Source organism: Vanellus vanellus (genome assembly GCF_965231255.1).
Source record: "Vanellus vanellus genome assembly, chromosome: 11".
Taxonomy (NCBI): domain Eukaryota; kingdom Metazoa; phylum Chordata; class Aves; order Charadriiformes; family Charadriidae; genus Vanellus; species Vanellus vanellus.
The window spans coordinates 11,377,975-11,390,826 of NC_138916.1; the positions used below are offsets into that span (position 1 = coordinate 11,377,975).

Here is a 12,852-nt window from a genome sequence, read left to right on the forward strand (position 1 = left end):
AATAAACGGAAACTTCTGTTTAAGAAATGAACAAACACTACATTGTATGACTGGCTGAGCAGCTTAAAATCACTTTAACAAACTTTTACTAAGTCAGTGAGATAAGTGTGTATGTGTCAGTCAGGGAAATGGGTTTCCTCTGAGATATCGTGCATAAATTTCAACTCCCTTAATGCACAGGTGATGTAATGGAAAGTCTACATGTTAACCACAATGCTTTGTTTTCACTTTACATATTAAATTTGACCCATTGCATCAAGGTCGTACTACATCTGCCATGTTCTTTCTCCCTTTTTTTAACAGAGTATTGGAAAGTCATTTTCAGTCTCAGAAAGAAATATATGAAAAGGAGATTGAAGGTTTGAACTTTAAAGTTGAACATCTTAGCCAAGATATTAATCATCTACAAAAATTATTTCGAGAGGAAAATGACATAAATGATGGTATTCGACTTGAAGTTAGCAGGCTAACTTCAGAAAACCTGGTAAGATCAAGGTGTAATAAAGCAATGTATGCTTTTGTTACTTAGTAAAACAATCCAAATGTGTTTGTGGCACAAAGGCCTCAAAATCTTGTGTTCGTGTCCTTGAAATCTCAAGGCTTGAACAGATAGGGCCGTCTAAGATTGCACATCCATACAGGCACTTTCCCTGCATGCTGGGGTAGTGTAGTGTGTTAGGAGGCAGGCAAATTTATCATCCCAGTGTACCTCTTGTTGGGGCAGCCTCACCGAGGCTTTTTGCCTTTTCTTTTGCATAAACCTGAACTGAGATTTGACTCTAATCACAGAATAGCAAAATACCATTTTACAAACTCTGACTTGATGTATAGTGCACACACAGAGGCTTTGGCTTCTGCTGTTGATAGCTAGGGAGACACTGACTCTTTAGAATGCGTTTGAACCCTTGTACCCTTATGTCACTGAATATTCAGATTTTATAAAGATGTTTTGGACTTCAAAATGTTGCCAGGATGTCCATTGCTGAGCTCATACACATATTTTTGTTGTGTTTCTCAACAATGCGAGGAAATTTTGAGGGGTGCAATAATTTCTACAGATAATGCAGCTTTATAATGGAAGTCATGAAGAAACAAGTATTTATTTAGGGCTTTTATTTACACAGAATTTTAACTAAAAAAAGGAATCGGACGTTTAACAGTGACCAGAAAGTTAGCTCACCATACCTTTTTTAATACCTACCTAATTTAGACTTCTCATCTGATAATTAAAAAAAAAAAGCTATGTTTTGGTCAGGCCATATATTTTTTCTGGTGGAACACTTTCGGTATTTCAGACTTAATGAAAAGCAGTTTTGTGATGCTGTAACTTTCTATAGGTCAGTATTAAAACAGTGTACTGGATCCATCTGCGATGGAATTCAGTTTCTTTGTAGCAGTCCATATGATGCTACATTTTGGATTTGTTGCTTGAACAGAGCTTGCACAGTGTCAAGGCTTTCTCTTTTTCCTGCTCTGCTCCACCTCAGCAAGTTAAGCTGGGGGTGGGCAAGAAGTTGGGAGGGCACTCAGCCCGGACAGCAGACCTGAGCTGACCAGAAGGGTATCCCCTACCATATAATGTCATGCCCAGCTATAAAAACTGGGGTCAACCCACAGCAACCAGCTCCAATTTTCATTGTACTGAGGCATTGCAGTTCAGAATTTAGTTATTTCATGCTTCCCCTGTAGTCAGAGGAAATAAATTAGCATCTTTTTCTCAGAAGCCTCTCTAAAGCAATTTTTGTCTCTCATGTTGGCAAGTTCTCTAATTTGATAGTGAAAAACCAGACACCTATGGGATTCATGGTGGTTACAGATTTGTGCAGTTCTGAGGCTTTCCCCACCAGAGGGCAGCTAAGCATATCGTTGCTAACAAATTGCCAGCAAGGCTTCAGACTCAAATTATTAGTACTGTGTAAAACCAATCTAACACAAGGAAGTGCTGTTATTCCAGAGGATAGTATATATCATATAATTTTTTCTGCTGAGTTAAAAATAACTAAAGAAATATTTTCAAAACAAAGTTACTAAATTTGAAAACATAAGGAAAAGTTACTTACAATGTTATTTTTAAAATATGATTTTATGACATTGAGGTTTTTTCCAGTGTTAACTGAGCTAGGGAAATTAAAGCCACAGTGTTTTCCTTTAAACTAGAACTGAAGAATCATAGTACTAGGCCAGTCCAAACATTTAATTAGTTCGCTATCTCATTTTTAAGAGTGGCCAGCAGCAGATGCCTCCAGAAGAGTTAAAGAAGTCAGGCACGTAGGTAGCAGCACTCCTTCACAGCGTCTCTCCAGTCTTTGACTATTTGCAGTTGAAGGTCTTCCAGTGTCACAGGAACTATTGCAGACATTTGAAAAGAAGGAAGGTGGTGAAACTTACAAATCTCCTCTTTCTCTAAAAGGTAATCCCAGATCTTAAACAACAGGTTTCTGAACTTGAAAGTCAAAAATTAGATCTTGAAAACCGTCTTCAAGAGCAGACTGTAAAGCTGAAAGGTAAAGTACTGATATGGTCCCTAGTCTTACATTTGTTTAAGATGAACATGATGAATTCTCTATATTTGAATTTTTAAAAGCTGAAACAATATTACATGATAACTTGATTGCCTTATTACTTACTTTCTTGATAGTAAAATGTAAGAAACATAATGAAAAATGTGTTGTGTGATTTATATCTCTGTTGTTAAAGAATAAAATGTATGCAAGTATGTGTATTTTTTCTTTTTTTAACCTTTTTTAGGTTATTCAGTTCTATGGTTTGGATGTCTGCAAGTGTATTAGTATGTGCCATGGAGTATGCCCTTTGGAAACAACCATAAAAAGGAAATACGTTTTGGAACTTAAGGCATACTCTATGTGGTGGATTTCAGAGGGTGTTGAAAAATTCAGAGTGGGAGACAGAGTGAAAAGTTCTTGCTAAATTTGCTTGTTTGAAAGCTCTTCTCAATTTAGGAAAGCATACTTTGCTGAGGTTTCTGAGTCTGTCTAACTGTAGTGTCTTCCCAATCAATTGATATCAAATTTGCAAGTAGTTTTACTGCCAACTGCAAGAAGTTAGTAGTGTCAAAATTCCCCATCCTATATAATCTTCTGTGTAGTGTGGAGTAGTCAGATATTTCTCTGATACACTATCTGGCATGTCATTCAATTTCGTTAGATGAAACAAAATTGTGAGTGTAAGAATAGACTTACTAAATACTAGTACAGAACAGTAAGCAAAAGTGATTTTGTTGTTTTTCTTTTGTTTTGGATTTTGTTGCTAATTATTACCGAAAAAAATGAAAGAGATGTCTAATCGGCTGCATTATGAGCTAGAAGGGGATATAACACAAAGACGGTAAATACATATATATTTCTTTTTTTTTTTAATGTAAGAAATGTAGTTGCCATAAGCTGGGATAACAAAGTCACTTAAACTCTTTAAAGTACCACATCCAGTGTAAGATTTGCCTTACAGCCTTGCATGCAGTTAATAAGTAATGAACAGTATGATACGACCATACTTTAATGAAAGAAGAATAAGAGACAAAGCTTCCTATCTATCTATTCTTAGAACAAATGAGGCCCAGAATGAAATAGACATAAAAGAAAAAGAGAGACTGAAAGTCACAACCCAAGAAATTGAGGGGCTGAGCAATGGTCTGATGCAAGATGAAATCCAGGATGAAGTAAAAAGCAAGATAAAGCAAGAAACAACTCGACTTACTGTGGAAAACATGGTAAGCAAATGAAACTATTATTAAGAAACTGTACCTGAAATGCAGGATAAAAAGAAAGAAATCATGGTTTCATGGTGTGGGCAGGGAGTTTTCTCAATTCATTGGGGGAGAAAAAAAGATATGAAAGTTTCTTGTTTCTTCTACCAAATATAATTAAAAGCACAGCACAGTGCTCTTTAATGGTGGCAATAACATGTAGCAGTAGAGGACATTTTTTTAATTGTGGTTGCTCTGAACTCACTGACTTTGATTATTACAGGATCTTGAAGAAAAACTAGACATGAAAGACAGAATAATAAAAAAATTGGAGGATCAGATCAAAACTCTTACCAGGACTATTGAAAAAAGTAAGCTATTGTTACATGATTTTTTTGTTTATAGATACAGATTTGGATGTTTGGTGTGTGTTTGAAAGAAAGTATATTTAAAACAAAAAAAAAGAAAAAGGTAGGGCTTAGGGTGGGGTTAGAAATTTTAAAACCTCAGAAAAAAGTGCCAGGGAACCATCAACAAAAATTATATAAGAGGCCGTTCCTGTATTTTTTTCCAGCTAAATAATGGGCACATATGGGACCTAGACTATACGATAAAAGATTAAGCCAGGGGCATCAGGTTCTGTCAACAAAAGTTAATTCATACCCTTACACAAACTGTCTCTGAGCCAACAGAGTGTTAGTTTTGCATCAGATGAGTAGCACCTCCTGTTACCTTCAAATGGCAGATGGTTCCTGATTTGAAGTTAGTTTGTACAAAGCTCTTATATAGCAAGTAATTCTTCACTATAGAATACACTTCAAAACATTGCAGAGGTGGCTAATGTAGAGATGTATTTATCTTATTTAGTGCAAGTAGTTCCACTGAATGCAGTGAAACTAATCACATTAATAATATACATGTTATTTAACTCATAATGCTTGGAACCATAAGCTAAAAGTGTTATTGTGAACAGGGCCCATACTCTGTTTATTACAGAGAAAACTGCTTTACTCCAACTGTTTGTTCTAACACGAACTTTAGCTTAGCCGTTTACCTGCAGGTAACAGTGCTCTTGTGTTTGACAGCTGAAGCTCATGTGCCAACTTTGTCCAAAGAGTACATTGGAATGATGGAGTACAAAAAAGAGGACGAAGAAAGGATTATTCAAAATCTGATCCTCGGTATTTTAGTAACACTTCAAATTTTATCAGTAGTCAATGATACTCAGTGTAGAACACTACAACAAAAACTACAAGGCACCATATTTCACTTATGTTCAAAGTTGCCTTTTTTCCACTCTCTTAGCACCCAGACAACTTGGAGGCTCTGTATTGCTCTTTTTCCACTGCCAGTCATTTCAAATATAGAAATGCTTTGTCTGCGTAAAATCGTTTGTCTGACCCTACATAATGCTGACTCTATTATCTTTCTTAATATTTATTTACTTATAAAGCTATAAATCTCCAGAGTACTTCAGGGACTTGAATTTACTTTCTTCCTGGTCACCTAAGTCTGTAAGTCATTTGGTTTATATCCACGTGTGATGGATTCTCTCCTGCCTGTCCTTTCCATATCATTCTCTTCACTGAAGGGAACTGTACTTTCATGTTTCTCATGTAGAGGAATTTTGTCCTTCCTCTGAGTTACTTCACCATACCAATCTTACTGCCAAGCCAGCTTTTTGCATTAGCATATAATTAATAGTGAACTCGACAAATTTTCTATGCACATGAGTACCCTTATAAACTACTGCTTGGAAACAACATCTTCCTTTTCTTTTCACCTACTTCAGCCTTGTGCATGTTTATATCTTTGTGAACAAAGGTGTATCATTAAGGAATGCCAGAATTTGGTGGGGGCTCCAGTGGGTAGTTAAATGCAAATTGCTTTTTGAAGTTGTCCTGTCTGGCATAGCCCATGGTGGACCATAGAATTTGCTTCAATATTCTCCTGTTACTCTGGAAAACTTAATTAATACCCTTATATGAACAGTATCGTTACAGAAGTTTTCAGAAACAGGCATTTAATCAGTAAATCAATTATCAAGTGACTGGTCACTGAAGAAATAAACCCCATAGTGCTTGTCTTTTTCAGAATAATACATTGACTTTTAGATAATAAACCTGTTGACTTTCCTTTATGCAGATTTAAAGCCACGGGGAGTTGTAGTAAATATGATACCTGGCCTTCCAGCTCACATCCTATTCATGTGTGTGAGGTATGCAGATTATCTGAATGATGCTGACATGCTGAAATCTTTCATGAATGTAACCATTGATGGTATCAAACAAGTTGTTAAGGTAGGAATTACGTTTGGCCATACTGTACTTTTTGATTTTTAATGTAAGGTTTACAAGATGCATGCATAGTACCTGGGGATTGCTCACACTTCCATTTGCTAGTATTCCTATAATAGAATAATAATCATTAGTGACACTCTTTTTGAAGTTTGTAGTAGTATCCCTGTAAAGCCTCTCGGTAAGGTCCTACTGTGGTGAACATAGAATGCACAGAATGCATTAACAGAAATTATTTTCATCTGAAGAGCTTGTTGACAAAATTATTTGAAGTATTTTACATTTTACAATGAGTAGCTAATTAGTTGAATGCACCTGTACTTTCAGCACTGGTAAAAGTTGGATGGACAGAAATGAAGGTTAGTATGTTTGGTAGCAGGTAGGTATCAGAAGTTGAAGAGGTTTTTGCACTGCTCTTCTACTAGTGTAATGGTTTCTTGACATGTTTTTGGTACTGCCGCATTAGTACCCAAATGATTAAAGTTATGTTGCCAGCCAGTTTACAAAATCAAGTTATAAACAAGAATTGTTAGCCTGTTGTCTCATCTACATAACAAATTCAGCCACGTGAATGCTTTATTAGGGATTTATGATGCAGTAAAACACAAGGCATGCTTTGTAGCACAGGCAGGAAAGGACTATGGTTTATGCAGTTGAATTTGTTGTATAGAGAACACCTACAGTTTGTTCACAAACAAATTTATACCGCAGTTTATCCATTAGAAAAGCTTCTGCTTACTTAGCTAACAAAATTAAACAGACATAGTTAGAATTGTGTTTATACGTAGTTCAGTTTTGTTTGTGTACACAGGCGTTGTTCATGCTTTTTTGCCGGAAGGCCTCCAGTAGACTACAACACGATATGTAGAAATGTGTAAAACTGTTTGGTTCAGACTTACTTATCCAGTCTGTCATTTAAGAAGACTTAAATAGCGTTTACTAGATAACAGAGGGATTTTTGCTATATGTGTATTAGCCTGATTTGTTCAGCTAGCATGTTATAGATGCTGTATGCTCCCTCTGCTATCTCTGAGCTCTATTATACCAATTCTGCAATGATCCTAAGTTAATTTAATAACTAAACTTCATGAGACAATACAATTATGACTGCGTTATTTACTGTTTTTAGGAACATTCAGAAGACTTTGAGATGTTGTCCTTTTGGCTTTCCAACACGTATTATTTTCTTAACTGTTTGAAGCAGTACAGCGGGGAAGAGGTAGGAATGATTTCATCAAGTAATTCCATTACTTTACTTGTGACAGACTTCAAATAGTGATAATAGATAATTATTCGCAAGCTCACCACTGTTCCTTCCAGATATTTAGACATTCGTATTACTCTGCAGTAGTTTTATATGTCTTGCACAAATAATATGACAGTATAGAACTAACAGATCAAGTGAAATCAAGGAAACATTAAAGTGCTAAAGTAGGTTAAAGACATGATGTGGAAACTACTACTTAATTTTATCTCTTCCACAGGAGTTTAATGTGAGCTGGACTTCAGATGTCCAGCTACATATATATGTATATAAAACCCAATTTTACTATTTTATATTTGTGACCATTCAAACAGCTACTGCTACCAATATGAGATTACAGAAGAAAACCTCAGGAAAGCAGCAAAACAATAAAATACCCTTTTTTCACTTGCTTGTTTAAGCTAAGTTTCATCCCAAAATATAAAATTCTTACAAATTCTTCTAAATTGCAAACTCTTACTATATTCTATTGCTAGGTTTTATAAACTTAGGTAGACTGAACTGAAATTGTATAGGCACATAAGAATATAGTCTTCATGATTAAAGCAAAGAGGTACCATAAAGCCTTGGAATCAGAGTAACTGTGTACTGTCTAAACAACAATACTCCCTCTTGTGGTCGTATCGGTAACATCTAAAGAGCAGTGGAGAATTGAAAACATTAAACCTTAATTAATAACAGTCTTTTATAATTTAGTACAATGTTAGGGAAAGGTTTGAATTTAGAGTTTTAATCTGTATTTGTAATGAACATTTAGGACTTCACACAAGTTAGGATTCAGTCTACACTTTTGAAGTCAGAACTATGCTGATGAAAAGTCCAAAAATGAGATTCCTTTGCAGCAATAAAATGTAATTATTTTTTTTCCCCAACATAGTTTAAAAACTGCATTTTGGTTGTTTTTTTTTTTTTTTTCTGGGGGGGTTGGGGGATGAAGTTTGCTTTCTCTTTAAGTGATCTAGGAATTGCTCCAGAGTTCATTGAAGTCTATGCATGTCTTTCCTTTGGCTTTAGCAGACTTTAGGAACAGAGTAAATGTCAACATAATCTGGAAAATTAAGTACAGGAAACCCAGAACTGGAAGTATCCATTGAAATTAGCTGTAGCATTGACTCATTCTGAGATGAGTCTCATTCTTATTCAGCCGGAGATGGAATGAGTTACTCTAATATATACATTACATTATAGTAACAATTTATAATTATAATGCTATGTGATTTCTAATAATTACATTTACAACTTACTTGTAGGAATTTATGAAGTGTAACACTCCACAACAGAATAAGAACTGTTTGAAGCATTTTGATCTCTCAGAATACAGACAAATTCTTAGTGATTTGGCCATTCGTATCTATCACCAATTCATTATTGTAATGGAGAACAACATCCAGCCCATGATCGGTAAGACAGCAGCAACCCACACACGCTTAAATGTAGCTTGTGAAGTATACAAATAAAGCTTATACATGGAGGCAAAGGATGGGGCAGACTTCTTTCTCCTGTTGATTTATACATATGTGTACCTGCATGTGTGTTTCTGCACGTATAAATTCCACTGAATGGTATATCCCCACGGGATATACCATTCCCCACAGGGTTTGGAAAGACTTTTTCCTCACAACATTACCTGGAGCGGGATAATGCTTTGAAATCAATCAATATTCTACAGAAACAAAAGGCTTTTAAAAATCTGTGTGCTCCGGAAGCCTTTATCAGTATCTTATTTTTCTTGGATCATTTAACTTTTAAAATATCCTGAAAGTAGGTTTTGTTCTATAATTAAGTTAACATAACTAAAAGGAGCTTTAGGGTTGTTGGTCTTATCAGTTGTTTTCTGTTGTCTTTCAGTACCAGGCATGCTGGAATATGAAAGCCTTCAGGGAATTTCTGGCTTGAAACCTACAGGGTTCCGTAAACGTTCTTCTAGTATAGACGACACAGATACCTACACAATGACCTCTATCCTGCAACAGCTCAGCTATTTTTATAGTACCATGTGCCAGAATGGCTTGGACTCTGAGCTTCTAAAGCAGGCAGTGAAGCAGCTTTTCTTTCTGATTGGAGCTATCACCCTCAATAGTCTCTTCCTCCGCAAGGACATGTGCTCTTGTAGAAAAGGAATGCAGATAAGGTAAAGTCAGGAAAGTTCCAACAAGCAGTTGCTTGAGAATGAGTTTTTAACACTTTTATGTAATGGCCTTTATTGCTAAGTCACTGGATATTCTGTAACCATTCTACTGGAAGTAGCTAACTGGTTTCTACTCTTTTTGGAAAAAAAAAGGAAAAGTATCTTTGGCTTTTGGGCTGAACTTTCCCTACATAACATATATACAAATAAATTGTTCTTTCCATGGAAACACTAATGGAGGAAAAGACAGAGAAAATTACAGTCTGGAGTTTAAAGTCAGACATGTTAGGATTCTTTCCATGGTAGTTCTGTCATGATGTGATGAATAATACTTTTGATTCTTTCTTACTATAGTAAACAGGTGCAGCGTCCCCTGGCTGGCAGACAGTCAAAAGCTGACTTGCGTTTTTCATGCTCTGTGGCGAGAAAGGTACTGAGACAGAGCCTTTGAGGGTTTAGATAGGGCGTCATCTGTCCTGTGACGACCATCAAGAGAACGTGCTCCTAACTGTTTTGCAGAAGATACAGTTCATTTGTTCTCCATTACATAGTCTGCAGACTAAAGTGAAAGAAAATCAGTAAAATCTTGACCCATTGGGAATATTACTAGAAGAAAGCTGATTTAACCTTTAGGTCATCAGTTATAAGCCCAGCCCTGCTTTGTAATGTGCAAAGATTGTTCTTATTTCCTATATAAGATCAGTTATAAATTAATATTTTAAAGACATACAGTGCTCAGTGTAATAGGCAATACAAGTATATATTAGTAATTTTCTGTAAACAACAGCTAAACTAATAACTTGCTATTATCCAAGCTTTAAGAAATAATAAAAAAAAAAAGGATTGAAATATGCAAGGGATTAAACTTACAGATCCATAAGATATTAATTGTTTGATTTTTATGATCTACAGGTATCGTTTTTAACTTGAAAGATATGAATTTGAACACTGCATTACAGGAGCATTCCTTCTGTATAAGTCTTTAATGTAACTTGATTGTTAGGTGGAACCTGACATTTCTGTTGTCCGTTCATGGTTTAACCCAGATGTAATATCAGCTACTTGGAAGAATGGCTAAAGGACAAGAATCTTCAAAGCGGCAATGTCAAAGAAACTTTGGAGCCTCTGTCTCAAGCAGCCTGGCTCCTTCAGGTCAAAAAGATCACAGATGATGATGCCAAGGAAATATGTGAACACTGCACATCTCTTTCTACTGTGCAGGTAATGAACCATCTGTTTTCTTCTGGCAGGACCAATTGCAGAATCTTAGCTATCTAAAATAATTTGTTGCAAAGAGCTATTGGCCTTTCATTTGATAAAAACAGCATTCCTCAGCATTCCATATCACCACTTGTTGAACTGAATTTTTTTAACTCCTTATTCCTGATTATTAGCATTTTAACTGCTCCCACGGTGAATACTTGCCTGCTTTGTTCTATCCCATGTTTTTATTCCACAATGTATTTTCTTTACTTTGTCACAGGGGTTTTTTTGTTGTTTCCCTTAATTGAGTCAGCTTTTTCTTCATCTCCTTGATCCTGCTGACACCTCTGGAAATAAGTCATAGCAACCATCATATATGTAACAACTCATTAGGTGACCAGTCAAAATTCTCTTATTACTGTAAAATTCTTTACTGAAACTTCCATTAAATATCAATAAAGATGTTGTATTAATGCTTTCTTCTTTTTCTCTTCTCACTTTTTGTGACATACTAAAATAGTCTTTTGTAATTTGAACAGATAGTTAAGATCCTCAACTCATACACTCCGATAGATGATTTTGAGAAAAGAGTGACTCCATCGTTTGTTCGTAAAGTCCAGGTAAGAGCTACAACTATTATCTCATATTCAAGTTACAGGATACTTCATACACACAGTCTTTGATGCTATGTAGTTATACTTGACCTTTACATCATATTACTACTAAGTTGCTCAGCTTCTGGACATTTGGAATTGGTCAAAACAAGTCTCCGTAACGTCATGTGAAAGCAAGATTTGCAATGGGAAGCAAACAATGGGCTGGTTTTGCTTTGATTCTTAATACTATATTTTCTTACACTTTCTGTTATAATTTCAGGCTATGCTAAACAATCGTGAGGATGTTCCACAGTTGATGCTCGATACCAAATATCTCTTTCAAGTGACGTTTCCTTTCACCCCCTCTCCACATGCCTTGGAAATGATACAAGTCCCCAGCAGCTTCAAACTTGGCTTTCTCACAAGGGTTTAACAAACCCAATGCATTGGTATTTCCTCAGAAACTATATAAAAACAGGCGGACTTTTGTGGTTCATTTCTCCAGCTGGTGGATAGTGTGGCAGCTTGCAGTGAATCAAACTTAAAAACTTGTTCTTGAGTCAAGACTTAAAAAGTAGGAATAATTTCAGCTTGTGATTTCATTCTCTATTTTCTTACTCTTCTCCCTTCGTTACGGTCCTACAATGATGACTTTATATCATCAGCTGGACACAAAGCTAACCATACAATTTTTTAGCCCAAACCTGACAAAAAAAGCATTTTATCTGACAAGTTTGCGTCGGTGCCCTGTCAGCACCAGTCAGAGGGGAAGACTGCCATGTGATAAATGTTATTACTTTACAATTTTCCTTGCCTTCACTTCTGTACCAAGAGGGTTTTTTCCAAGGTAATTCTGTTCATTGCCTTGATATAATGGATCTGTTTTACAGTAGCTTTCACCTATACTTCTTATACCCTTATTGCTTTCATAAAAGAAGTCTTCTATAACAGTTCCTCCAGAAGACTGTAGTAGGAGGGAAGGGAAGGTCCTTCCACAATTGTTAAAAAAAAATCAATATAAATAGCTACATTGAAGCTGGGGAACCAACATCAGTCTGAAAGAATTGCTTTTTTGTAGGCGTGCTGGCTTGGCTCACTGTGTTGCAGTTCGGGCACGCCAGACAGCTTTTCAGCCAGAGGAAGGACTCAGGTGCTCTTCTTGAAGACAGATTTCAGTTTTGTTCTCTGCAGTGACAAGCCTGGGTTTTCATATCAGTCATTATAGTAGAAAAGTCAGATATAATATTCATGTCATGATCCAGGTTGAATTACAAGCTTGTTTCTCTAAAAAACAGGAGGCATCTCCTCATTTGGCACACATGTGCACATCTTCTTTCTCCCTTTCTTTTTTGCTGTTTTCCCCCTTCCCATCCAAACACTGAGTACGAGTGAATGCAGCTGCTGTGGGCTGGTCTTACTGATAAACCAAGCTTAATTCCTTACATTCCATCTTTATTTCATTTCAAGTGCAGGATCCTTAGAAGCAGAAGTGGTCCCCTTTTGCTTTGTTCAGTCTTCTCCCTGTAGTCAGACTGCGACAAACAGTAACGTTTAGTACTGGACCCTCTCAGAACAACTGGAGAAAGAGCATTCACCTCACCACAATGACTGTTCTTATAAATTGCTCATTAAATAATGCTACTTTTCTAGCTAGTCTATTA

The 12,852-nt window shown here is 36.1% G+C and overlaps 1 protein-coding gene across 1 annotated transcript in view; it reads left to right on the forward strand.

Moving 5' to 3' along the window:
- Positions 1 to 11,624, forward strand: part of MYO5C (myosin VC) — a gene marked incomplete at both ends in the record, with an annotated part of 34,618 nt that extends 22,994 nt beyond the window's left edge. Inside the window, 13 exons of the mRNA XM_082488862.1 lie at positions 304 to 484; positions 2,411 to 2,504; positions 3,294 to 3,345; positions 3,562 to 3,727; positions 3,987 to 4,074; positions 4,789 to 4,884; positions 5,849 to 6,003; positions 7,130 to 7,219; positions 8,515 to 8,665; positions 9,113 to 9,395; positions 10,439 to 10,613; positions 11,135 to 11,215; positions 11,472 to 11,624. Coding sequence (XP_082344988.1) covers positions 304 to 484; positions 2,411 to 2,504; positions 3,294 to 3,345; positions 3,562 to 3,727; positions 3,987 to 4,074; positions 4,789 to 4,884; positions 5,849 to 6,003; positions 7,130 to 7,219; positions 8,515 to 8,665; positions 9,113 to 9,395; positions 10,439 to 10,613; positions 11,135 to 11,215; positions 11,472 to 11,624 — 1,765 coding nt within the window. The remainder of the gene's footprint in view (positions 1 to 303; positions 485 to 2,410; positions 2,505 to 3,293; positions 3,346 to 3,561; positions 3,728 to 3,986; positions 4,075 to 4,788; positions 4,885 to 5,848; positions 6,004 to 7,129; positions 7,220 to 8,514; positions 8,666 to 9,112; positions 9,396 to 10,438; positions 10,614 to 11,134; positions 11,216 to 11,471) is intronic.
- Between the last annotated feature and the right edge of the window lie 1,228 nt (positions 11,625 to 12,852).